Source organism: Lipophrys pholis (assembly GCF_963383615.2).
Source record: "Lipophrys pholis genome assembly, chromosome: 8".
Lineage (NCBI taxonomy): Eukaryota > Metazoa > Chordata > Actinopteri > Blenniiformes > Blenniidae > Lipophrys > Lipophrys pholis.
This window is the reverse complement of record NC_137630.1, coordinates 11412834-11440465: the sequence shown is the minus strand read 5'-3', so window position 1 is coordinate 11440465 and position 27632 is coordinate 11412834. Positions and strand designations below refer to the sequence as shown.

The window sequence follows — 27632 nt, the reverse complement described above, 5'->3', positions numbered from 1 at the left end:
CTTCCTGTTCTCTGTCTCTCTGTTGAGAAAAATCTGAATATCGGAAATGTTGATCTGAGAGAGAATCTTTGGGCTTGCGATTTGTAATGTTTGCAGAGAAATCATCCAATTGTTCCCGTAAAACGGTATAAAATGTTTGCAGCTCAATCGCAATGTTTAGAAACACCTGGGCAACAGTTCCAACTAACTGTGACGCACATCTGTGTGGTTGGCCGTGGGGCATCACATCTGGAACAAGTGTATCTGAGAGGTGAGAAGTTTATGATGGACACATGCAGGAGGTGAACAAATCTCTGCTTGCAGTTTATGTTTTATGAGGATTTTTAAGTTCTGGACTCCCTTTAAAATATGTTCTCAGCTGCAAAAACAAGTCTACCTTTGAAAGATCTGGTTTTTGATTCTCTCCGCCAACCAATCCGGACTGAGGATTCTGGGGCACAAACGTTTCACATACTTTCTCTTTTCCATGTGAAGCAGCATTTTCCACAGCTTCCCTGACAGACCTGTATTGCACTATTATGAGTTGTCGTCATAACCTGTGTTAACCATTAAAAGGTTCAACTGGTAGGTAGAAATTGTTGCATTTATAATCCATGTGAACCGAAACAAAGGAGGCAGCTCATATCTCATTGGAGAATAAATTAACTTGTGTTGGTACACTAATCACATTTTAATTTTACTCTAAACAACAAATGTACAAATCCAACACATCCAGAATAATAATTGATGTTTTGGTTTTAGAATTGAAGAAGCCCTTGAAACCCCGACAGTAAGATTTTTAAATCGAGAAAATAGAAACACGAGATTTCCCAGCAGTGACAAGAGATGTGGTAGATGTGTTGCAGCAGATGTGTAACGGGGGCATTGCATCTAGAACTGATGATTGGACAAATGCAAATAAACGAAGGCAGTGAACTTCCAGGAACACGCTTCATACATCAGACTGTGTCTGATAAAGGGGATTTTTGAAACCAGCATCCTGTCTGTCTTGTTTAATTTGAGGGGGAAACAAAGTATTTGAAAGGTACGGCTAATCCTTCCGTTGAAAAACACATTTTTAGAACAAAATGCAAAGTAGAAGGTCTTGTAGACACACTAAGTGCAAAACTGTAACAAATGTAACAGTTGCAGGCATAAACACTCAACGTATTTTGTAGAAAAAAAAAAGAAAAAAAAGCCTGTCAATGCCAAACATCCAGCAAGTGAATGTTTTTCATTGCTGGATGCCCACAGACACGAGCAAGGTTAATATGGAAACAGGGGAAAGTTACAAAAATGACTTTATTGTGAGTGTGTGGAGCGTGAAATTGTGGATTAACAGCCTCACAAACGGAAAAAACATTTGCTTGATGTGTTTCATCCTGTTGGTTGAAAATAATTTCTGAAGAGTTTACATATTGTATCCACCCTCCGGCACGTCGGCCGGATGGCTGTTGAAGATAAGCCTTCGTTTCGTGAACGTCTTGGTATCTTTGCCCTTAATCTGACTCATCATGAAGCTGACGCTGCGCTGTTCCAGAGAAATTTGAAGCCATTGAAAGACGTGAGTAGGAGAGGAGGCCTGGAAGTTTTACAGCTGTCAAGTTGTTGGGAGGTGGAGTAGAAATCAAACAGATGATCCTCTCAGGTGGTTCAACTCTTCAGTTTGAAGTAACAAGAGCAGTGGGCCACACTGGTGCTACTGTTGTTTTTCTGTGCCAGACAATCTTCATGACTTCAAAGAGAACTGAACTTATTTTAAGAACTGAGAGTAGTGTATCATCAGTGTGAGTTCGGTGAGGGCATTTTGTGTAACTTTCGCACTGATGTGGGTGTGAATGGCTTACAGTGTGTGTCAGCATGGCCATGAGACAGGAGGATATGCCTGAGGACAAAGTCTTTTTCTCCTTTGATATGTGATTTATTTTTTATTTTTTTCCAAGTTAAAAAAACAGAGACGAGCCCTGAAATCCAGAACCTGAACCTGAACCCAGAGCAGCTTCATTCAAACGGACCAGCAGTGATGGCTCTGGAGCGGCCTGATTGTGAGGAGCTGAAATACACTACCAACCCAAAAAAAATCTATAGATTGCTATAATCATATCAAGTTTGTTTTTTTCTGTGAGAAGGGTTGAATCACGGAGGTGAAACTGTAACTTAAAGACCCGGCCGCTGTTATTCTGGCCAATCAAAAGGTTAAAATCACACATTATATACACACAAAATTCAGCTGAGTACAGGGAGGCTGGGAGTTGTTGGATAGCCGGAGTCAGCTCACACATTTCACTCCATGTTTGTAATGTTGGCTGGCCTGTCGCTGGGTGTTTGCATCAGACACTGAGGAGGAACAGCAAATGTCACAAAATGTATTTTTTACTATAATTCAAATAAATGACAAGGAATCAAAACAATGCAGGAACGTACACAAGTGTATGGTAATCACTCCATTTTTCTGAATTAAAACGATGATTCAGTGTTTTTTAAGGCGTGGCTTTTTGACTTAGAGGGTCAGGGTTCAAATCTCAATCCCAGAACACTGACTAAACCCTGTACAGTGTCCCAAATGCAGAAAAACTGTTTCACTCTACTACAAATAAAGGATCCCATTTAAATTTACCGCAACCATGTTGTTTCTTCCATTGCAATGCAGTGTGGTGCAATAAATGCAACACCAACTCATCGTTCTTTGTGGTGAAATCTGTCCAGTCCTGTGGGGTTTTTTTCTGACCCGAGATCTTCTTTAAAAGCTGCTTGTTTGGTGTGCTACAGGGTGTGGATGGCAGATGTCACATTTATATAAAATAACTGCACTAAAGCGGCTATTGAGGTTTGGTTCAACCCGACCAAATCTCATCCTTTCTACCCAAGGCCAAATTGTAATGGATTGTTTACCAATGAATGTAACTTGGAGCTACTAAACTGACTGTAATGTCATATCTTAAAATGCATGTGGTTTTACATTATCTTAAACATTTGCAATTTATGTTTTTTAAGTGTGGTTTATTGACCTTCTTCCGTGCATTTTCATTTTTGTAAATCATCTCAAGGGCTGCAAAAGAAAGGCAGCTTGTGTGCCACTAGTTGTTTATGTCTGTAGCACATGTTTAACACTTGGTGTAGACAAACGCACATTCACATCTACAGCCAGTTCTGGAGTCACCAATCAGCTTCATACAAGTGCTTTTTGTTTTTTTTAAAACATGTCTTGGTAATTTATGTGAATGTGATATGCTTCTGAAGTACACTGCACCTTGTTGGCAGAACAGTTTGATTAAACTGGTTCTTTCTATCAAGAAAACTCAAGAGATTTGGGGATTTGCTTCCAGTTCTAGAGTCCAACAGGCCCCAACATTGTTCAAACTCTACTGTGCAGATGCAAACACCCTCATAACTGAAACCAAGCTCTCAACATCTAATTTAAAAAAAGGCCACAATTGCCAGATGGTATTTTCAATTCGTGCAAAGCGACAGACCAGCTGGCAGGCTGTTTGCTTTACACAGTTTTTTTTTGTTTTTTTTTAAAGATTTACTGATTTTATCTTGATCTTAACACACACCGTTTCTGTTCTCCACTCACACAAAGAGAAAACAAGGCACTTTGTTCTCTTGTCCATCCCTGTTTTATGTTTTGTCTCTCTTGCAGGATGCCACTGAACAGAGGCCCCCCGTCACTGCCATAGTCGTGAAAGTTTAATTGAAAAAAACCTAAATAGAATCCAGTGTCAGTCACTGCTATAGCGACGTGATGCATATCATCTCATCTGTTAGGTCCTCCTCGCACTTCACGGCCACGTACGGCTCCTCGTCGCTGTAGTCACGGATGCTATTGTCTCGAAGATGCGTGTCAACGTGTGAGTTCGAGCTGGCGCTGCCCGTCTCCCCAGTGTTGCCGTTACCCATACCCCCATTCAGCAGGTTACTGGCAGCGCTTTCCATTTCGTCAATGGTCATCTCGCAGGCGTCTGCGATCTCCTGCTTTGTCGCCGACACAAACTTGGGGTCCCGGGCGTATTTCCCCAGACCCTCGGATATCAGCACCTGTACATAACAGGAGAATATTATGAAATCCAAAAAGACAAACACAAACAGTGTTGAGTTAGTCAGTGTGCATAGCTGATTTTTGAAGCCGCGTCACTTTTGTGGTATGTTTCTTCTAGACCAGAGCAAAGTAGAAAACAAAAGAGAATGGCTTCCTACCGTAGAATTCCCATTCAGTTTACATTTGCACATTCTTTCCACTAAACTAACTCGGCAATGCTCCAGTGTTGGGTTAAATACAACAGTCTGTTTATTGTGTTGGGTGTTTTTATCATGAACTCGATAACAGCTTATAAAATGGAAAAAGACCTCATCACAGTGACAGCGGTGGAATTCGTACACCAGAGATTATTATTCTGATTTAAATACATTTTATATGCTTGGAACTGCCTTGTGTTTCATCCATTTAGAGATCTTTGGTCTGAACTTTGTACACACTTCGACTGAATTTGTTTTTCAAGCAAACTCGACACATCAGATATCTCACACTAATTGATCACACTAAAGCAGCGTTTCCATCAGAACAAGGACACAGCAAGTACAAAAGCATCTGGAAAGTTAGTGCATTTATGATGGGCATGCGATTATCATAACATGATAACATGATCAAAAGTCGCCCGGCATCCTAAATTCATCAGCCTAACTTCCACTTACAGCTTCCACTAAGCTGCTGGCACTGCCTCTCTTTTGAAGGAAGTGTGAGCAGCTCTCTGCAGGTAACTGCAGACGTGACGGAGACTGGCTGCGGCTGGGAGGACCGTCCAGGTGATCTGTATACCACGAGCTTCTCTTCACTGCTCCGGGGAGGCTGCACACACTGCCCGAGCTACGCCAGTCCACCTGAGTGCAGAAAGAGTTTGCATGGATTAGATATTGTGATATCTGACATCCACAACATCTTAATCAATTTATATTACAAATCCTCACGTTTGCTGAGAGAATTTCATACAGTAAAATACAGATAATGGGACTGGAAGAGATCATGTGACCTACAAGTTCTGCCAACATAAAGCATTATTATTGCCTTCAAAGTGAAGGCACCACTTTCAGTGGAAAAGTTTCTTCTGCTTCTGCATTGTAGAGGATGAGAGTATTTTAGAGTGATAACATGTGGTGAATAAAGTCTAAGAGTTTCAAATCACTTCTATTATTACTCATGTTTTGCATCTACAACCATTGTGGTGTTTTGTTGGTTCGAAGGTCATTGTCATTGCAAGATACCATTTTCTAAAGGGACTATGTGTTTTTGTGTCACAGAGGAGAGACCTGTATCAGCGGAGTGTAGCAGGGTGAACAGTCCCGGGTGATGGGGGAGGCGGGAGGCGTGGCCCAGGAGCGCAGCGACCTTGTTGGAGACAGTCGATGAAGTCTGCTGGCATCGAGACCGGCCACCGCCATCACCTGAGAGGAAAAGTCGACACAGTAGGTGACATTCTGTGTGTGTGTGTGTGTGTGTGTGTGTGTGTGTGTGTGTGTGTATGTGTGTGTGTGTGTGTGTGTGTGTGTGTGTGTGTGTGTGTGAGTGTGTGTGTGTGTGTGTGTGTGTGTGTGTGTGTGTGTGTGTGTGTGTGTGTGTGTGTGTGTGTGTGTGTGTGTGTGTGTGTGTGTGTGTGTGTGTACACGTGTACATGTACGTGTGTGTACACGTGTACATGTACGTGTGTGTACCTGTTGCTGCACCAGGTGTAGTGGAAGAGCTGTGCATGACGGAGAAGGAGGAGACTCATCTTGACTGCTTCTTCTGCGAAGACACTCAAAATTGAATGTGGGTCTGTTGGAGGCTGAGAAGAGACAAGAAAAGAAAAGAAAAGAAAAGAAAAGAAAAGAAAAGCGCTCAGATAAAAAGCCTTTATGCACCTACTGAATCACTTTTATGCTTTAGCCCGACAGCCGGAACCTTTATCGTCTCTATGATATTTTCCCATTCACTAACCCTAACCCTTCACTCCTCTGGACGATGAAGAGTCCCTGCTTCACTTGAAACTTATGTTTCTGGACGACGGGATGAAACGGTGATAACATGAAAACTCCAGAAAGAAGAACATAGGCTCATGATTGCACACATTGTAGAAAGAAGTGGGATTATCGATGGGAAAAAATCGGGGAGTCTCAGTCGATTCTAAATAATGAGGAAAATACAATCAAAAAAGGAAATGTGCAGCTCACCTTGAGGTGAGGGTAAGAACCATCTTCTGGGCGACCGCCTGCTGTCCTGGCAGATGGGCTGTTGATCATCGTCACAGTAACTTTCAGACTGGTGCTCACTCCTGGAGAGTTCAGGGTCAAAATCTGCCCCGACTTCCTGTTGGCAGTCCTTGCTGGGCAACCTGTGAAATAAAAATAAGATTAAAAAAAAGTGACCATGCATTGAATGCTATTATCATGAGGTGACAGTAATATTGTCTTGAACTGAAAGAGCATAATCTCATCACATTCAGGTGGGATTAATCCTCGTTGTACCTGTCCTTTGTTAACATGATGTCGTCTTCATGAAACTCTTCCCCGCTGTAGTACTCCCCCGAACCTCGGTCGTCATCGCTCTCCACGCCCCCCCGCTCCTCTCGACGAATGGTGGGGTAAAGTCCCCCGCCGCTTTCGGACCTGACATGGAAGCAAGAAAAACAGACATTATCATATCATTACATTGATTATATGCAACTGATTTTTCAATGTGGAATTGGTTTAACAGAAACGTAAGGTGAAGCTCTGCTCCGCAGGAACATCATGCACAAACCTAATATAGGCCTCATAGTAGCGCGCCCTGCTTCAGGAAGAGGGCGAGGAGATGGTTCAGTCAGACAGGCAGGGTTTTTTGTTTTTTTTGTAGAGAAGAGCAGGATAGGAGTGGGAAGAGTGGGGCCATGCAATCATAAAACACAAGAGGATTCAATCCAAATGCATTACAGTAGCTGCAAAGTAAATGTTTCATCATGACAATTTGTCAGCAGAGTCCAGAGTGGAGCAGTGTTGTTGTAAATTTAAATACAAGACTATACAGAAGATTCCCAAGCTTTTTACCAAACTGTGAGAGGAAATACCTCCGAAAACCACAGGAATAAAATGGTCTGTAAAACAGAAACTGTGTTGTGATTTAAGGCATTAATATTAGTTGTGGATATAGGAACCACGTCAAGTAAAATTACAAATAAAAAATATTTGGAATTTATCAGGTGATGTTATGGATGGAAGAAAATACAATGCTGATACATACAGAACAAGGAAGCAGTGCATGCTGGGTACTTTAGAGATCAGTATATCAGAACAAAACATGAACTTATCTCTTGATTCTTATTATGCTATACAGCATTTAATTACAATAAATATTCATTGAGTATAAAATTGTGGAACTATTTCTAAGATTGTATACTGAATACAGCTAATTTACAGTTTTGATGCAATGACCTATATTTCACTAAAATGCATTCAATAGTTTGATTGCCAAATCATGAACTCGTGTTGTTTGTGTGTAACTGTGAAGAGTGCAGCATGTCTGGACTCTTTAGTCAAATCAGTGAACCGGAGCGTCAGAAATTCTGAGGCATAATAAGAGATGTGGAGAGGAGAGTCTCCTGTACAGGTGGAGAAGTCCCCACCTCTCCCCACACAAATGACAGCGGCCGGAACAAGGAGCTGATTGAGATTCAAGGAGCCGCTACAAGCAGTCTGCCGGCTGACCTTAAGGACTGGGACTTCCTGGGATTGTCCTGCACTCCTTTAGTGTTCGTGGCCGTTGACGAACCATTCTTGATGGAGGATGGGCGACTGCGTCTTAACAAACACTTCTGCTGCCTCCCAACGGTCATGGAGAGAAGCGAGGGCACGTTGGCGTTGTTGAGGTTGGCATTGGAGGGTATTGGCGACTGAAGACAAGTGGAGTTGCAGTGAGGGTGATTAAAGGGATGAGAGGCGTGATGATGATGATTATACTGGATGGGCGAGGAGTTCATCTCCGTCTCTCCTTCTCCATCGTTGCTGCTGGCTCTCCGGCTGATCTGTGGCGGTTCGACGGAGGCACTACAGGAGAAGGGCAGGATCTGCAGGGGGCGCTGTGTGGCGGTGGTGGGCTGGGAGGAGCCCTGCTGCTCCCCACTCACGTGGTTGACATGATTTCCAAAAAGGCCACCGTTACGCTGCAGAAGGACGCCAGAAACCAGTGTGAGCCGAGACACAATGGCATTGAAAAGGACATTTTGTGAAAGAGTAACTTTACGAATCTAAACTTTAAAAAAAAAATCAGATTTCAGGGTCATCAGATGAATGAAGATTTTTGATAACTTGTGAATCTCTTTATGTTTTTCTATTTTAAATAACAGTAATACACTCAAGGAAAAGTGCTGGAGCAATATGCAGCATCTTCTATTCCCAGGGAGTGCGCCTGATGCAGATATTTAAAGAATATAAAAAATGCTTGCACATCTGCACTGTACACAGAAAACTGAATGAACGAGTGTCAAAAACATTGAATAACTCATATTTACAGTACTGTTTTCTAACTAACACATTGTATTGTAGAATAGCTGTGCTCTATAATGCAGACAGACACTTTAAGCATGGCTAAAACCCATTAAGAGATTTTTTTAGCAACCAACCCAAACATTTCATGTTTGAAAGCATGCATCAAGGAGAACCTTGATAGTGATTATTACCCTGTAGATTTCCTCCTCTTCCTCCGCTTCTGCATCCACTAAGCCCTCTTCCTGGAGGTCACATGATATGGCTCGACGAATCTCAGGTCCAATGTCATGCAGCGTGCGCAGGCCAGCCTGCAAAGAGAGCGGCTGTAATACCAAACCTGGGAGCGCCACACTAAGTGTTTTCAGGTTATAATATGCCTCTGCCCAGATTTCTACAAACGAATTAACACAGAGAGAACTCAAAAATACTCTATCAATGATTTGAAAACAACCACAATCTTTAAATTTTTGGTTTGTTTTGAGCTTTGCAAAAACAAAAAATAGCAAGCTTTAGAATGCAGTTATTCAGATTTGGGTTTGTATGCATCCAGGGTACTCAGTTACTCAGTATAATCCTTTGTACACCACTAGAAGTTTGTTTGCACAGTAGTTTCCATGCTTCCTGTGGAGAGAATTGCTGCTTCACAATTTTAAGAAACAGCACAAAGAATATCTGACTGCAATGAGATTGAGACTTTAAGTTGAATTAGGACTTTCAGTGGAATTCAGTACATAGATAAAGATGGGAGAATAAAATCGATTACAGAAAACAGTTTACAGAAATCTAGTGAGAAATGTATCTAATCTTGAAATATTTCAAAGCATTTATTTTGGCATTTGAAGCATTTTAATACTTTTAAAACTTTCTTAATTTTCAGAAATAAACTTTGTTTTCTCCCCATTACAGTCAGCAGATGTCATGTCTAAATGCAATTTATGTCTAGATGTGTGAGTATGTCTGAGGGTTCATTTATCAAAACAGGCTAAATCAAAACTAACTTATTAAGAGCAATGTTAGATTGAATCTATGACACACGCACACCCACACACACACTACTTCACTCACCTGCAGAGCCAAGGTGGTGTTCAGTCTTTCCCATGAGCGCCTGCCCACCAGACCTTGCTCTTTGCGCCTCTTGAACTTTCTGAAGTAGTCCTGTATCAGGAATGTGGCATAGAACTTCCCCACTGTTACCTCGTCATCTGAGTAAACAGACACACCGAAGCCTCCCGGATTAACACCAAATCAACAAAAAAACAACGCTATACTAATATCCGCTCGCAAAACATAAACCTGCCATATGCAGACACAATTGTTTTCATTTAAGAGTGTCAACAGTGTTGAAAACAGACCACAACACTAGACCATTGAAACTGATGCAGGTTGAAACTTCTACCACTACTGCCACTACCACTACTACTACTACCACTACCACTACTACTACTACCACTACCACTACTACCTGAAAGAGATCGCCCAGTCAACAAAATTGTACTGTTGTTAAATCACCACAAACCATCACAGACACAAACACACTACGGTATTGTATTGTAAATCTCACACACACACACACACACACACACACACACACACACACACACACACACACACACACACACACACACACACACACACACACACACACACACACACACAGCGTGAAATGACGACTTTGCCTGCAGCTGCAATCAGGCTTCATTCTTGTGTAAAGTACGCTCACTCAATAACAAAACATACAAAAACCATTGCAATAGAGCAAAAATGCAGCAAAGTTCACTTCATACAGCTGTATTTCATGACTGTACTATAAGAAAATAGAGACAAACTTCCAGTTAATTTAAGCAAGTTTGGTTGCTAAATCACATTATGTAACTACACAAATATATAAATTACACAACCATTTGTTCATACACAGAGAAGGCAGAAGTTTCTCAGAAAGTCCCACAACGACACAATCGAAGATAAAGCGATAAGCACATGCAAGAAAGCAGCGGAGCAAAAAAAGTCAAAGAAGCGAGAAGCAGATCTAAAGATCCTCTATTCACACAACACACACACACACACACACCCACACACTACGTACAGCGAGACAGGAAGCTGCAGCGACAGATAATCTCTGCCATGCAGGAAGGCTAATAAGCAGGTCTGATTGACTCAGATTAGTGGTTGCTGAAGCAAACTGGGGGAAGAAGCTAAATACATAAAACCAGGAAGCTCAGTCATGATGTGATAGAAATGTGTTTTTGTTTCTTTTAAGGCCACCTTCCCTTGACTCATTGTCGCTGCAGCTGAGTCAATTAAAGATGGCACACATGAGTTGGGTGGATGTTTTGAGAGAGAAACAGCATTTCTTCCAGTAGTTTAAAAAAAATAGTGGCTGAGCTGAACTGATTACAGCCCATCTGGAAAACATTTCTCCACATCACCACAGGCAGCTGAGAATATTCTGCGACAGGCTCTGTTCAGAAAGAAATCAGCCACATTTTTATGTCTTGAATGCTAAAATCAGAACATGTTCATGTTGACATACACAAAGCATCTGATAAAACCATGAAGCGTTAGTCACTCAATCTCTAATCTAAATAAAGACAGATGGTGAGGAAATTACTGTCAATACCATTATATTTTTTAAGAGCGAAAAATCAGCATCAAGTTTGAAAATAATTTCACCTATGGATAAAACTTTATACACCAATATGTGAATGTGTATGAATTTGTCGAGGTGTGTGTATAAATAAGTTTGAGGCCATGTATGTATGTATATATTAGAAGGGTAGGTCATATATTAGGCTTTTATACTGTGTGTATGCATGTTTGAATATGTACGTATGTGTGTGCATAGGTATATCTTGAACTTGTATTTATCCATTTTATTCTATAGAGCAGCTTATATCTGCCGATAGTCAATGAAGCAATAACTTTCTAGAAAATGATGGTATCTAAGATTGCTCATCAAGACATTTAATATATAACCTGCTATTATTATTATTCTCATTATAATATAACCACATGAGTATTTAATATGATATACGTTTTAAGATTAGTATGTATTCAGAGTTAAGGGGTAAGACTAGAGTTTAAACTTTCCTATTGCGCATGTGGAAACATGTATAAAAATGTTATAAATAGCTGGTGAGATCTTTCCTCTTTAAAAATTAAACTATTAATAAACATTCTGATACGTTTCCGTTGGTTTTATTCTCAAGATAAGATTTTTTTTTTTTTTTCTGAACAGAGCCTGAGGGAGTTTTCGAATAGAGGTATCAGTAGTTCCATGCCACCAGACTAAAACAGAACTGCTCCAAAGAGCTTCGACGGCAGAAAGAGAAGATAAGAAGGCCAGCGGCTGAAAGCAGAGGAAGCTGTGGCAGAAAACACTCAGAGACCGGAGACAAAAGAGGGTTAGCAAATGAATGCACACAGAGACATGCAGTACGATAACAAATGGCAAGCTAAAGCGTGTAAAGACACTCACTACGTGAAGACAACTAGAGAAGCAAACATTTGGACACAACAAAGAAAAAGCCCCTCGTTGCGAAAATAATCACAATAATTACATTTTATCAGGTATATTTGTCTATTTACATTTCACAAGACTAATATGAAAATAATTTGTTGTGACAAACAAACGTATCTTCTATATTTTAAAGAACTGTGTGAATGTTGGTTAATCAACCAAATGCAGTAAAGCAAGGGTGTGTTCGAAAACACTCTAAAATAGATTTACATTAACTGGAAAGGACTGAAAAATGTCAGGATTCTACTGATTCAGAGATCAAACTGAGCTGTAACTAAAATGATTTTGACACCCCTGCTTTAGTCACTTACTAACTCTTGTAATTAAGAAGCAGCCTTTGTTCATATCACATTAATGAGTCAATGATACAGAGATAAAAGACTCAGAGACAAATACTTGCACTGCAAAGGAAAGTGTGAGAAGTAGTATTTGCTGGAGTGACCACTGACCGCCTGCAGGGGGCACCACTTGGTCCAGGAGCTTCATGCTGGTCCTCTTCCAGATCTTCTTGATCACAGCTCGAAGCTCCTCATTGGCTTGCTCGAGGTTACCTGGTACAAGGCAGGAATATTTCCTGCATCAGTATCACTGATGTTTCAGGTTGGAAAAGATACTATGGATTAAAGAATCCAAATACTGATTGGTGTTTTATTCAGTGTACAAACTACTGACATTTCAGGTTGTAAAAAATCCACACAAACCTCAGTGATTATTATTAAAATCAGTTTTTTTTACTCGCGTGACAAACTGGAGAAAAAAAAATCGCTGAGGTTAAACGGTATTTTCGATGTATACTCTGTTGGTACATGGTATTCTGAGGGGAGACTGATTATTGAATGACTCCCTCTTGTGGCAAAATGTGGAAGAAGATTTGGATTTTTCTGATCTCAATAGGACTAAAATGATGACAAAACTGCTCCTGTGCTTGAGCAATGAGACAAGAATTGTGCATGAGTATTTCCAAAGTCCTTTCTTTCTTTTTCCAGCTTCTACTTTGGTTAATAAAGCAATATAATTTATTATAACATGATGGATTGTGACATTGGATGTAGTTTTTCAGGCATGTTGTGGTGAAAAGGGAGTCAACCTGGGGTCTACATCCCCGCCCTCACCTTGGCCATGAGCTTTACCTCACAGCTTGCTTGCTGGTGTACTAAAACCATTGCTTTAGTGATTGTGGATCACGTCCTGCTTCACTCAGCAGTCAGATTAAATAAATGTTAAGCTTTGACACTGGAGTAGATAAAACTCAATTGTTGCTCACTTTCCATTTTTCCTCACACATTCCCGATGTGTATGATGGTACCGAACATGCAAAATTTCATTCAAGACAAAAACTCCCACACTCACCCTCAGTCTTAATCTTGAGAGCAGTGCGGACCAAAGCAAACAGAGTGGCATTGAACATTACGGTGCCGTCACTGTTCAGTGGCATGTTCATGGCCACCAGACGCTGCAACACAATTCAAAAACCCAAGTTTGCAAGGTGGCATCCATTGAAATCCAGCACAAGCAGAAGCGAATATGAAGCAACATTTTGGGTCTCGTTTAAAAATGTGTAATAGTTATCATATCAGTGCTAAATTCTCGATCTGCATCAGTGAGTGAGTTGATGCTTTGCTGAAACGTACCTTACAAGCCACTCTGTGGGGGCAGAGTTTGCCAAAGCCCAGAGGAGGCTGGATTCTTCTGAGCAGGGTCACCACATCAAGATGTTTTATCCGGCCCCTGGCAACAGGAAGAGACAGTGAGCACAGTCCTCACGACGCCCCGCCATCATTTAGAGCTCTTAAGAACAATCAGGAGTATTAAACATGTTTGCTTGCAGTAGTATACAGCGTGTCCTAAGAGCTCACTTGGCTTCTGGGTCATATTCTGACCAGATCCTCTTGAACTCATCGAGGTGATGCGGCCCAAGAATGGACCAATCACGAGTCAGATAGTCAAAGTTATCCATGATGACGGCTACAAACAGGTTGATGATCTGAAACCACAACGTGACACTGTTGTTTAATACAGGACCGGGAAAGTTAAACGTCTGTTTTCACTGAGCTCCTCAAGATGAGTGAACTGTACCAGAAAAGCACAGAGCATGTAGAAGCTGATGAAGTAAATAATAGCGAAGCCGCTGCCACAGGTTCTCTCCTCTCCTGGGTTGTAGTCCGACTCTGAATCGCACAGTTTCCCAGGCAGACAGGCCAGCATGATCTCCTGCCAGGCCTCCCCCGTGGCACACCTGGCATGGAACAACCAAAATACCTGAATACAGCTGTTTGTGTTTATTCATGAGTTTATTATTACATCATTCGTGAAGCTTTCTGGGTGTTTGTAAAACTATAAAAATTAGAAGACCTGAAGAGCATCAGGACAGCTTGGGGAAACGTTTGAAAGTTGTTGTTGCGATTAATTTGAGTTCCATCCACCATCGCTATTTTCCCAAACACCTGAAAACAGACACAGGATGCAATTTGCATGAATCAGCGAGAAAGTGAATGAATCATTGATAGCCACAAATAGGGGCGAATCAGCAGTAGAAAAAACACCTATGGTGCAGAATATCAATCTGTTTGTAGTGTTACTACTGCATTGCTCTGAATGTAAGATCTTAAGAGCTATTTTTCCTAGGAATAGGGAAGACAAGGTTTAATATTTAGCTCCCAGTGTTATAAAATTCCACGATTGGTGGAGTTAAACTCCGTAAAAGATCTGTGCAAGAAAAAGGATGAGGCTGTATGCAAATCTCTCTATATGTTCTTGTCCTGTTTTTAAAATATTAATAGCTGTTAAATTTGATGTGTTTTCTTAATGCCTTCATAGAAACAAGGATCAAGGCAATTTCTTTTCTTTTTTTTCTTTTTTTTAAATAACTATGAGCCTTTGCAATAATGAGGGTTGTCTGACAATCAGATTCTTTTTGTAATTTGGACCAATATCGTTTATGAGAGAGAGTTTCTCACCTGCATTCCAATAACAGCATAGATGAAGAACAACATGGCGATCAGGAGTGCGACATATGGAAGAGCCTAGGTGAGAAAACAACAGAGCGGCAACGTTTAAAAACGCTTCAATCCCCAGTGACTAAGTCATCAGACACAGTGTTTGTGAAGCGCAGTGTCTGATCCTGCTGGATTTTACTATCGTGCTGCACTCTCACCTGGAAGGACTTAATGAAGGTCCACAACAGAGTCCTGATTCCCTCCCCCCTGCTCAGCAGCTTGACCAACCGCATCACCCTGAACAGGCGGAAAAAGGTGATGGAGATGCGCGCGCTGTCCTCCGTGTTCTGATGTGAAGGAGGAGTGAAATGTTAATAACAAAAAAATACATTAAAATATGCCATATACTACTTGTTTACTCATGCAGTCCATCCCACATGCAATCGTTCTTACAATCAACACGAATGAGTCAAGCAACATGGATGAAGACTGAAATCCTGTAGGAAATCCTCACGTCTGTGAACTTCCCGCAGCTTCACAGTGACAACAGTCGACGGCCATGCAGACTGACGGTCCAAAAAACCATGCCACACAGGACATTCAACTGTGCATGACTCATTCAGAAGCAGACAACAGATAGAAGCATCCAGCGACAGAAAAGTCAAAACAGTTTTACATCGTACACGGAAATAGAGGTCTTCTTTTAACCAGTGATTTCATTGTCGACTGCAAACTACAGTAAAACTGCATTGAAATGACGATGGAACTGAGAACATTCAGTGTTATCACATCCTCTGTGTCATGCCATGAACTGGGACAGGACAAAAAAAACGTCAACGGACTCAAACTGGTACCAAACCAGATGGATTCAGAACAGGACTTTGACGAACATGAAGAATTCAAACAACTTAAACTCGGACAAATAAATGAGACCAGACGTTCTGGTGAAAAGCATCCCAGTGTCACAACAAATAAACATGTGGATGCTTTGACTTTGGATGACCATAGACAGGTGTGGGGGTCTGAAACAGACAGGAGGGGCTTCTTCTTACCCCTGGCACCACTATCACCTTGACAACAGGGATGGCTGCCGACTTAAAACCAAAAGCCCAAGGTTAATTGAAGTCAAACGAACCAGCTGCCTGGCCCCAAACTATTCACGGGTCAGTGCTGCTGCGAACATCACAAATCAACATCACCTTTGTTTCATTCAACACCCAGTGACATAAGACACACAGCTGAGCACCCCTCCTTCACAACGACACGCCACGACAGTCAACCAACAACAACATCAGCAACAGTGGGAAACCTGTCATGCAGAAGCTTTGTTCCTATATTCTCAGATATAAGACGCAGACATACAAAGCCAATGGAAAATAAACTTCAGTTGTTTGGTTGATTATTATTCACATAATATTACTACAACTAATAATACTGAGTAAACTCTCTAACATTGGGATTCGAATGGTTTCTTGCTGACAGCTTTCAATTAAATCATTATAGTAAGCATGCTATTGAGTCATACTGGACAGTAATTACCATCATGTGATGATACGCTCTAATTAAATATTTACCTCTTGCTCCACTCAATTCATCATATTCATCCAAGTACATGATTTCTTAAGTATAATATCACTTTGTGGGATTTTAATCGCCAGAGGCCGGCAGTGATTCACTTCAATGCCTCCAGGCAATTTGGGTCAAATATACATTCAGACATGAAAAGTTAGTACAAATCATGAAACCAGCGTGAGCCGAGTGGCCTTGTAGTAGCAGTACAGCAAATTCTGCTGGTAAAACTTACCAAGTGAAAAATTGACAGTATGCAAAATACAATAGCTAAATAAGGAGCATTCAAAACCTCAACCTTGCCATTTAATTATTTCTTACAGAGCGTAAAAACCAGTGCTGACCAGCAATGTCCGTCCTAAACTTGATTAATGTAAATAAATATTTGACATACGCAGGTCCAATTGTTCAATTAATATTGAGATAGTACCGCATCAGTGATATTTGAGCGCATTTAAAAACAATTAAACAACTTCAGTGATCTCAAACTACACTGAGATCATTTCATTTAAAAACATTTATCTGATCTATGAAGTAAATGTTGTTCAAAATCTAAAAGGAAAGTTTCCAGTAAATTATTATTACATATGACCCCATGTTGTGGCCAGGGAGTGTACATCAAAAAGCTTGTGTAAACCTCATAAATGTATATCTCTAACTATAGACATGTTTATGTTTATGTTACGATCATTTCACATCAGCAATATCTTGTCCTGTCAATTGGATTTGTGCCGAAAACAAAATAAAAGCGATTGAATAAAACGTTGTGATCTTGAATGCAACTCAGACACTAAAGCAAGGCACATTAAGGCAGGTGTGATAAATGACTACTTACATTGATCTCAGTGATGGCAATGTCAACCACGCTACCCACAACAATTAAGGCATCAAACGTGTTCCATGCATCAGCAAAATAGTTCTGCGAGCACAAGCGACAAAGACACACAGAAAAGAAGAGAGACAACAAAGCAAGAAATAAAAAAGAAAGGAAGAGGTAAAACAAAGAATTGAGAAAGGTAGAAAAAGAGAAGAACATCAAAAGTCTGTGCTTTGATACAACAGAGTGAGGCTGAAAGTTCAATCTTTGCTGCCAGAGTTTGTGGGAATATTAACTCATATAGTTGGTCGTTAAATTGGTAAAGCCTTCATTTCAATTGTTCTTTTGTTTTTTCATGTGAGTTAAAAAGAAGCGCTGATAGACTTTAAACTTAACAGTTTTACAAGAAATTGAGTGATTTCTTGAAGTAACACATTATCACAATATGCTGACGTTGGAGATAGTCGATGGAAACTTTTCCTTTGGAGTCCCTGAAATGTTCACCAGACTTCACTCTTGAACTGGAACTGGCCGACACAAAATTAGGACAGGAAGGAAGGAAGAAGGAAGGAAAGAAACTGGAGACGGGCAGCAGCAGTGGAAGCAGAGGAAGAGGGAATGACAGATTTGTACATATTGACGTCTTTCTACCTGGCTGAGTATGATGTCGACTACACTGCCAATCACCACCAGAGCATCGAAGACGTTCCAGGCGTCCCCGACATAGCCCTGAATATGGTAGCACGCACAGCCAGCAGGAGGAGGAGGAGGAGGAGGAGGAGGAGGAGGAGGAGGAGGAGGAGGGGATGCAGGAAATATTATGGAGAAAAGGAGGGTGAGTCACAGAGAGAATTACATGGAGGGGGAGTCGGAAATGCAAGCAAACAGTCCAAAAAGGGGAGATCAGAGGAGACATTAGGGCTGGGTTACAAGGAAGGATTTGGTTTGAGGGCATTGTGCACCTTTGCACGTATCGGAATACAATTTGTTTCAATATCTGCAAAAGAGGAGAGGAGAGGAGAGGAGAGGAGAGGAGAGGAGAGGAGAGGAGAGGAGAGGAGAGGAGCGTAGAGATGAGACTCACTCTGGGTTTGAAGGCGATGAGCTTGAGGATCATCTCTACCGTGAAGACCCCGGTGAAGACCATGTTGAGAATGTCCATGGCGTAGTTAAACAGGTGAGACTGACCGTGGTGCTGAATGGACACGTAGACAGAGTTGATAGACACATTTAAGATTAAACACGTTCATGTGTCTTGTTGCCACTTAATGGTTTGGGAATTTTATTTCACACACTTGCTGATATTTAAATGTGGCTGTTACCAATTTACTGAGGTGTGCCAGCTCCTGGGCTATGATAATCTGAATCTGACCTTTTATATATTTATTGATATAAAAATAAATAAGCAACAGACATGTTAATAAGAGCCCTTACCTGAATCGCTAGACATAGAGTGTTGAGGATGATCAGGACGAACATGACGTATTCAAAGCCAGTGGAGTTGACCACATACCAAAACTTGTACTGATATGGGTTTTTGGGAATATAGCGTCGCAGCGGCCGGGCTTTAAGAGCGTACTCCACACACTGGCGCTGCAGAGGTGTTGAGAGTTACGTTACAAACTCATAAACAAATACAACATGTCCACTTGTAGTGAAAGACACAGGCCTCGCTTTGAACAATCCAAAATACAAACACAAAGTGAATTCAAAGATTAAATTTGTCAGCCACACAAAATCACAAACAAATTCTCTACCTGGTTTTTATCCAGCTCACAGTTTTTATACTCCTTCTCCCCTTGCTCCTGGAAGGTCACAATGACGAAACCGACAAAGATGTTCATCATGAAGAAGGCAATGATGATGATGTAGATGATAAAGAAGATGGAGATCTCAATGCGGTAGTTGTAGATGGGGCCCATGTTTTCCCTGTTGGAGTCAATGGCTTTGTACAGCAAACTGTAGGGACATAGAAAAAGTTGAGTTTATTCATATCAGCTCCTAATCGACAAGTTTTCTTTGAATGAACAATATCCATCCATCTTCGACACTAATTGGAGCGAAGGCTCGGTCCCCCAAGGTCCAGCTTAGTGCAGGTGGTGGGCGTGAGGAGGTTTAACCTAGCAAGGATTCTTCTGTCACTCCTGAAACTCGTCGTCATCCAGTACATTCTGCCTGTGCTCTCCTCCTCACCTCTCTATTATTCCCTCCACTGGTCTTTAGCACTCAAGAAATTGCAGTGGCTTTTAAGCAACAAATAACTCCTCCGGCTCAACACAGTACTTACGTGGGCCATCCCTCGAAGGTGGAGACGGTGAAAAGAGCCATCATGGCCATGAGGACGTTGTCGAAGTTGAAGTCACTGTTGTACCAGATCCTATCCTTCACCATGGGCAAAGCGGTGTCCCCATTGTTATAGAGAATGTATGTACCTCTAAGATTTAAAGATAGCATAAGACAAAAGTATGAATAATCAGCCAGAGATGAACTAAATATCAATGCCTAAAACTGGAAATCAGGAAGTGCTTACTTGCACTCGTCTGGACTGGACTTTGCGTCATCTGTGCATCTATAAAATTTACCCTTTTAAAAGAAAAACAACAATGTCATGGAAACATATTATATAAAACCTTTTTTTTCCTGCACAATAACTTAGTTCATTGCAGAACAGGTGTGTTTCCATGGACTGTGACCCTTCGACTCTTGTACCTTGAAGAGCTGCACGCCAATGCAAGCAAACATGAACTGCAGCAGCGTGGTGACGATCATGATATTGCCGATTGTCCTGATGGCAACAAATACACACTGGACCACATGCTGCAAAAGATACAGGGATGAACTGTGAGGAGAACGATACAGCGCACACTTTTGAAAAATATATATAAAGTTACCAGAGCACAAAGCAGGCGTGTTCATTTAGGCCCAGAGCGCCACGTTTCATTCTCACCTTGAGTCCTTTGGCTCTGTTGATGGCTCTCAGAGGACGAAGTACTCGCAGAACACGCAGAATCTTCACCACTGAGATGGCAGAAGACCTACAGAGTACAAAACAAACACCCGAGTGGATTTGGGTGAAAAGCCCAAGACTCTGCTGTCACTAGTGTTTTCAGCACAGTGAATGTTTGTTTGACAAAAGTAAATCAATAACGTCAATTTAAAAGTACACATTAATTCATGTAAAGATACGTACTGAATGCCAAAGGACACCAGAGACACACCGACCACCAGCAGGTCCAACAGGTTGAAGTAGTTTCTGCAGAAAGCCCCTTTATGAAGGAACGCTCCAAATGCTGTCATCTGGACACAACAAGAGAAAACTTTCACATAATAAACACACAGAAGCTGCACAGGCTTTAAGATAGTCCTAAAAGACTGTAGCGATTCTAAAGTGTAAATAAAAGCAATAGGATTATATTGTCTTTCTTTCTTATGTGTCTATCTCAGACAAATTAGTTAATAAAAACAAAGAAAAGTGTAACTCAGATTACAGTTATATGCACCGTGTTACTGAATACAAATACAATTTCTGAAAAACAGATACACACTTTAGATGATAAACTATGTTCATTATACATTTAGATAGCTCACAGAATGTTTTACAGCAATTAAAAACAAACAACTTTAAAATCAGTGCACTTGCAGTGCAGCACAAGGACGCACGCATGCACATTTATACATAGAAATGATATAAACAACATTCCAGGGACCATCATGAACTGGGCCTATAATGTTGTTAGTTTGTCTCAAACTTTGAAACACAAAAATTACCTGGTGCAGACATGCAACAAGCAATGGAGTCACTTTAATTCAAACTGTCTTAGTTCTGATTTATTCAAGCACGCTCTGTGCCTGGGGTTAAAAAAAAAAACTCTTGTGCGTTAGAGGGCTATAAAGGTTATCATCGTCACGGGGATCTGACAGTGTGGGAGACAAGTCCCTCTATCCTAAAATATAACTTGCAGCAAATTTTGTTTCACACAAATAGTATTTTATTGAACGCAGTTCTTTCTAAAATGTTATAACATGCTGTAATTGCTAGAATGCAACTGTTGTTACACTTGTGGTTTTGCAATAAAACTTATTTTATCATATAATTTCTCCTGATTACGCATACTGCACAACAAAATGCATGTTTCAACAATGCAATAGCTTGTTTTACCCTCCATTGGTTTTTATTATGATTTATTCTCAAATATGAAAAGGAATATAAATCTACTGGGAAAAGGTGACGATCTTAATCCCAGATTTATCGTGCGGCTGCAGCTTCCAATAAACTCTCCTGCGCCCCCCAGGGGAGGCCCACCCAACACCTTGAGAGCAGCTGCCCTCAACTAAAAGTTTCTATGAGGGCAGGTAACATTTACAAATTTACAATGTGATTAAAAAAAAAATAGTAATTTCTGAAAAATATGTGAGTCTACTACCTCAGATTGATAATTTAGAAAAATAATGGCACATTTAAAAAATTCTGGAGCATCATGTCAACAACCACATTGAAACAGATGAAAAAGAGGAGCTATGGTTGTAACGTGACGGCTGGCCTATAAACTCTTCAGAGATAAAGAGGGGAACGGGTCGTAACAAAAAAATGACGAACAGACAAAAAACGTATTTCTTTTTAAAAACATCTAGCGTAGACGCATGATTGCCATGTTGGCAGACTTGCAACAAGACAAGCAGGGAGGCCAATCTGACCACACATCATCCAGACAAAAAAATGAGGGGAGGGAAGATGTATGCAGCAAGCTTTGGAAGTGGTGGGTTGTTGCTGTGGCAACGCAACACATTTTGTTTACCTTTATAAGGATCTCAAATGTAAACATACTAGTGAAGACATAGTCTGCATAGCCTAGGATCTGAGGAGGCAATCAGAGTGACATAAGCACGCAGGGTTACTAAAGCTCTACCCAGCACAGCACAGCACAGCACGCAAAGGACATTTACCTTCAACAGGATCTCAACAGTAAAGATTGCCGTGAAAGCATAGTCAAAATAACCAAGAATCTGCAAAAGGCAATGCACAAATTCAAGTCATTTCAGGATAAACGGCACAGTATTCATTATCTTTATTATACATGCAGTAAGCACATTGTTGATGGAGTAGTAATATATTACTATGAAGCCTTTTTTTCTCCAGTTGAACTTTAGTCACAAAGCACCAAAGACAAGAGTAGAACTAAACTTCTGTTAGAAGAGATTCAACAGATACTGAGAGCTGAACACTTCGGTGTACAGACGAGCGGGAGACCTTCCCAGATCGCTCATACCTGGACAGACATGACTATTTCATGCTGTAAGGCTGCAGCGAAACTGCATGTTACCACAGCTTGGTGCAGCTTAGGTGGAGTTACTGCAGTGAGCCAATGCATGATGTGACATTACATAATGTTCGTTTATCACTTTATAGAAGTTGGCGTTAGTTATATTTGAAAATGCCACATCAAAAGAATTTAGAGACATGTCTCGATAGCTAACAAAATGAAACATGTGGGATGGTTACGGAGCATGACCTTGTTTAATTAAAAAAACAATGGAGATTGTTACAGTATCCAAGTCATGACAGTAAGTCAGCACTCACACATAAAGTCTAAACCAGCTTCTGTTTTAGTGTTTCCCTCGAATGCTGGTTAGTGCGTATTCAGGACACAACACAGATTATATTCACTGCAATGTAAAAGTTAGTAGTTTGCTTCAAAGCTTAATTATTATGCATCTAACTTATGTGCTGTATCCAAATCAAGTTTCTTTGCTCAAGCAAGAATATGTTTCCCTTTTAATATGCTTGTAAATAAATTCAGGCAATGTGGAATTAATATGTCAACATAGAGACAAATATCTCAGCAAATAGTGTAGGGTAGATCGGCTGCCGATAGATAAACACTACACCCTCAGTGGTCGATTACGTACGATGTTACGGGCGGAGAAGTTGCGGATGGGGTCCTCAGCAGCCAGAGACACAGAGCTCAGCATGATGAAGACCAGGATGAGGTTGGTGAAGATCTGATGGTTGATCAGCTTGTAGCAGAATACACGAAATCTACAGAAAAAGTGGACGAACACAGGAAAGCCATTGAGGCTCAGACAGGCTCCATGATGCCAGTTTACTATTTAACATGTGAGCATTACTGTTTTAGTTCAACTGAGTTTAGACTCACGGGTTAGTGCTGCTGAAGATGAAGAAGGCGCTGCCCTCCGGGATGGGGGGGATCTTCTCTTTGATGGTGAGTTCAGAAAGACGCTGAGGTCGAGGCCCCGAAGGAACTTCTGGGAGGTCATCAATATCATCATCATCATCATCATCACAAGCAAAACAACATTTTTTTTTTCTCAATAAAACATTTGTGTATCTGTTGTGTTTCAAAGTTACTGCTGCTTACATCACACACACTGAAACAATCTACTTTAGGAGCATCAGTGTGGATAATAGCTGTTATTGTGAGATGTTTTGATCCTTTTACTCTAAACAGCAAGTAGGAAGAATGTAAGGAGGAGAAAGAGCAAGCTGTCCTCAGAAAAATAAATACTGGTACTTCAGTAATGTACAAATAACTGAAGAAATCTACTCAAGTAAAGTGAAGAATTACAAACACTGAATTTCTTGCCACTTCTGGGTTTACGTTGGGTCCTGTCTGACACTTCTTTTGTCTGCATCATTTACTGTGACATTAGTGAAGCTGGAAGTTATCCAACCTACCATGAGGTGTGTCTTATAAAATATCACTGAAATTATTTTGAAAATCAACATTATTGACACTTGTATTAACATATTAACATATAATGGCCATGAAACTGTGTTTACTTGTGTCGGATAATGTTTGTTCAAAACCTTTGGCAGAAGTCACTTTACCTGGAGAGTCAATGGCAGGATACAACTCTTTGTCTTCGTCCAGCAAACCGTCTGCCGGCACCTACAGAAAGCCATCAGCATTATCTACTGCTGTGTGACCACTGAGATGAAAACTGAATCTGCTGTGAGATTTCGCACATAGACGGCCACAATTGGCATGATTTATGAAGAGGTCTTACCTTGGTCTCACCGTCGTTGGCTTCAATTATTTCAATCCTCTTCTTTTCCAAGCTTATTTCCCTTTGGGGACAATGACAACAGGACACAACTCATTAGGCGGAGGGACATGCTGTCTTATCCTGCAAAAGGAAAATGTAACAAATGTAGAAAGAAAAACTAATCAAATTCTGCAATGTCTTCATCAGTACTTGGCACTATTCTTTCTCTTTTTGGCCTCTTCTTCTTCCTTCTGTGCTGTGTTGAGACTCTCTGCATCTGCCAGGTTGTCCACAGCAATGGCCAAGAAGACATTCAGCAGGATGTCTGGTCATCAGATTTAAGAAGAAAACACTATCCGATCCGATACCCAAATAATATGATTATTACACACCTGTGATTTGAAAAACACAGAGCCATATGTGTTGATGGATTTCTGAAATGTGAGTGTTTTAATGTATGGGAGGGGTTTGAGCATGTGTGTGTGTGTGCTCATGGCTGGTAGGATACAGTTTCCACAGATGAAGAGGATGATGAAGTAAATGCAGACCACCATTCCAGAGGAGGCCGGCCCACCGTATGCCATGATCCCATCGTACATCACAGTATTCCAGTCTTCTCCTGTCAAAATCTGGTCAACACAATAAGGGGGAGAAGATTGTTATTAATCCTGTGAACGTACCGCTGAGATAATCTGCAACTGTGATCACAAACCTGGAACACAGTGAGCAGAGCCTGGGGGAAGTTATCAAACGTGCTCCTCTTGGTCACCGTTTCATCAAAGTTGAACTTGCCCCCAAAGAGCTGCATGCCAAGCAGGGAGAAAATGATGATGAAGAGGAAGAGCAGCAACAACAGGGAAGCAATGGACTTCATGGAGTTGAGCAGAGAGGCCACCAAGTTACTGAGAGACGCCCAGTGACTGGAGAAGAGAGAGAAAAAAAAAAAAAGTACATTAACCGAGGGTCTCACAGAGGCTCTGGACAGTGTTGGAGGTTCATGTTAGTGCTCACCGTGTGACCTTAAAGATTCTGAGAAGTCGAACGCAGCGGAAAACGGAGATGCCCAGTGGAGACATGATGGCCAGCTCCACCAGGATGGTCTCTACGATCCCTCCACACACCACAAAACAGTCAAAGCGGTTAAACAGCGACACAAAGTAAGCCTGAAGTCCCAAACTGTACATTTTCACCAGCATCTCCAAGGTGAACAAGGCCAGGAGAACTTTGTTGGCTGCGTCTGTTAAAAAAAGGAAATCGTAAAATACGCAGATTGTTTGTGTCATTACCAAGCTAGTTTATTTAAAAAATTTTTTTTACAATAACACAGAACATAATGAAGCAAATTTGATACCCTGGACTTCAGTGAGCCAGTCTGGCTGGTTGTAGTGCTCGGAGGCGATGGTGAGAGTGTTGAGAAACACCAAGATGATGACCAGCCAGTAGAACGTCACCGATTTAACAGCTGCACGGCATTTTCTTCGGCAGAAACGGTTCCACCGTCGCCACTGACGACTGACAAAAACAAAAGTCTTTCATGTTTTCATGATCTTGAACTTCAATGTATCTAATTACATTTAAATACCAAACACAATTAAACATTCGGAGCAATGGAAGAATGAATGAAGGTCAGCAGAAGAACAAGAACGGCATGAATTCATCTGTATGCAATCCGATTCAAGTGGATTTTGGGTGTCGGGAAGGAAAAAGCACATTGGTGAAACTCGGATGAAAGAGATAGAGATTTGAACAATGGAAACGCAAGACAACGTTAACCGGCCATGCAACATATGTGGAAAAATGTACATGAAGACCAGGGCTGGCATGCGATGGCACAACAGAGTACTAACCTGCACTTTGACTTAGTAATTTTTTGACTGGAAAGAGTAAAAAAAAAAATGAGGCATTAAAAAAAAAACAAAAAGAAACTATGTAACATGGAATTGTGGGCTTTAATGTTTGAATCAGTGTGTTGACCGTCAATTCTAAGCAGATTGTCAATAATAAGCCTGCATGTTGCTTCTGAAATGTCCCACTCACCACAGGGGCCCACAGCAGCGGGACTTATCCTCCTCTCCATTGTGATTGTCTGTGTTCACCGACTCCGTCTCACTCGTGGGCATGCTCGCTGCAGGATCACAAACAGACACACACACAAGTAAATACTTTCGAATTTCAGCCGACGAGCCTTTCTGTGTCCTGAAAGAAATCCGGTTCGTTCAAACAGCGTTGATTTAATTCATTATGACTGATTGTCCTGATGATACCCATGCAGCGTTTGGTTTGGCTTGGTTCAACAATCACAAAATGTTCTTTCAATCATTTGTAATTTTCAGAATCTGAAGAAAAACACCGATATATACTAGAGAGAAGAATATACTGAGTTATTGTCTACAAGCAGTCAATAAACAAACAATAAAATGTAGATTTTAACTGGTGATTATAGGTGTCAAGTGATTGGGTATTGTTTTGCAGACCAAGCCAAAATCCAGAAGAACAAAAAAATAAATAAAAAATGAAGCTGTCAATATTACAAAGATAGCTCAGACTAATGCACAAGAAGTAATTATTTTTACCCAAAAAACTTACAATTTATTTCTCCAAGAAAAAGACACAATAATAAACCAACATGTGGCCAAACTCTGGATCTTGAAATTGTCTTGTCTCTGGATCTCTGCATATTTTCAGCTTTCTTGATAAACAAAAATCAAATGAACACATGCTGCCAGATCTGATTAAAAATACGGTGTAGACATTATCTTTGTCATTATGAAAAAAGCACCATCATCAATTTTGATCCCACTGTAATATAAATACCTATTAAGTACCAATGATGCACCAGTGACTGCCCAGGTGAAGTATTTTTCACTACTTTTCATAGTGCATTCACTAGCTGCTCTATGTGCTTTAAGAAGTCTTTAAGTCACTTTGTTGCAACATATGATAAACAATAATTTACAGAATTGCATATAACAAACATGCATAAAATGCTTCAATGACAGATGAAAGGGATTGAAATGATGAGGACTGAATGAAGAACACAAACCCTGTGGCAATTCTCTTTATTTCTGACTCATTTTAAACATCAATAATAGAAGTAAATGTTTCTTTGAACCTAAATGCATCTTTAAACACCAAGAAACACACCCAATTTTATTTGAGATTGAACAATCCATGGAAATACTGCTGACATTTCTTGGTATGTGCGTGAAACTATCTATCCCGATTCCTTTAAAATTCTGTCGCTTGATATGCATTATTCAGTCAGGTTCATCCAACATTGATTCAAGCTGATGATAATGCTCAATATTGCCTTTGT

The 27632-nt window shown here is 40.8% G+C and overlaps 1 protein-coding gene across 1 annotated transcript in view; it reads right to left on the bottom strand.

Annotated features, from left to right (window-relative positions):
• Positions 1-1263: 1263 nt before the first annotated feature.
• cacna1db (calcium channel, voltage-dependent, L type, alpha 1D subunit, b) overlaps positions 1264-27632 on the bottom strand; it is a 76760-nt gene continuing 50391 nt past the window's right edge. The window contains 40 exon segments of the mRNA XM_080470517.1: positions 1264-4017; positions 4672-4857; positions 5284-5418; positions 5686-5798; positions 6184-6344; positions 6478-6618; positions 6752-6778; positions 7693-8147; positions 8664-8780; positions 9538-9674; positions 12439-12540; positions 13340-13442; positions 13621-13717; positions 13846-13973; positions 14066-14225; positions 14342-14433; positions 14947-15012; positions 15144-15272; positions 17330-17413; positions 17963-18040; positions 18396-18506; positions 18746-18904; positions 19069-19270; positions 19599-19745; positions 19842-19894; positions 20021-20128; positions 20259-20346; positions 20502-20608; positions 22256-22315; positions 23219-23348; positions 23467-23655; positions 23657-23658; positions 24338-24398; positions 24527-24641; positions 24825-24945; positions 25029-25236; positions 25328-25553; positions 25668-25828; positions 26164-26190; positions 26354-26441. Of these exon segments, the coding sequence (XP_080326643.1) occupies positions 3712-4017; positions 4672-4857; positions 5284-5418; positions 5686-5798; positions 6184-6344; positions 6478-6618; positions 6752-6778; positions 7693-8147; positions 8664-8780; positions 9538-9674; positions 12439-12540; positions 13340-13442; positions 13621-13717; positions 13846-13973; positions 14066-14225; positions 14342-14433; positions 14947-15012; positions 15144-15272; positions 17330-17413; positions 17963-18040; positions 18396-18506; positions 18746-18904; positions 19069-19270; positions 19599-19745; positions 19842-19894; positions 20021-20128; positions 20259-20346; positions 20502-20608; positions 22256-22315; positions 23219-23348; positions 23467-23655; positions 23657-23658; positions 24338-24398; positions 24527-24641; positions 24825-24945; positions 25029-25236; positions 25328-25553; positions 25668-25828; positions 26164-26190; positions 26354-26441 (5180 nt within the window). The 3' untranslated portion in view covers positions 1264-3711.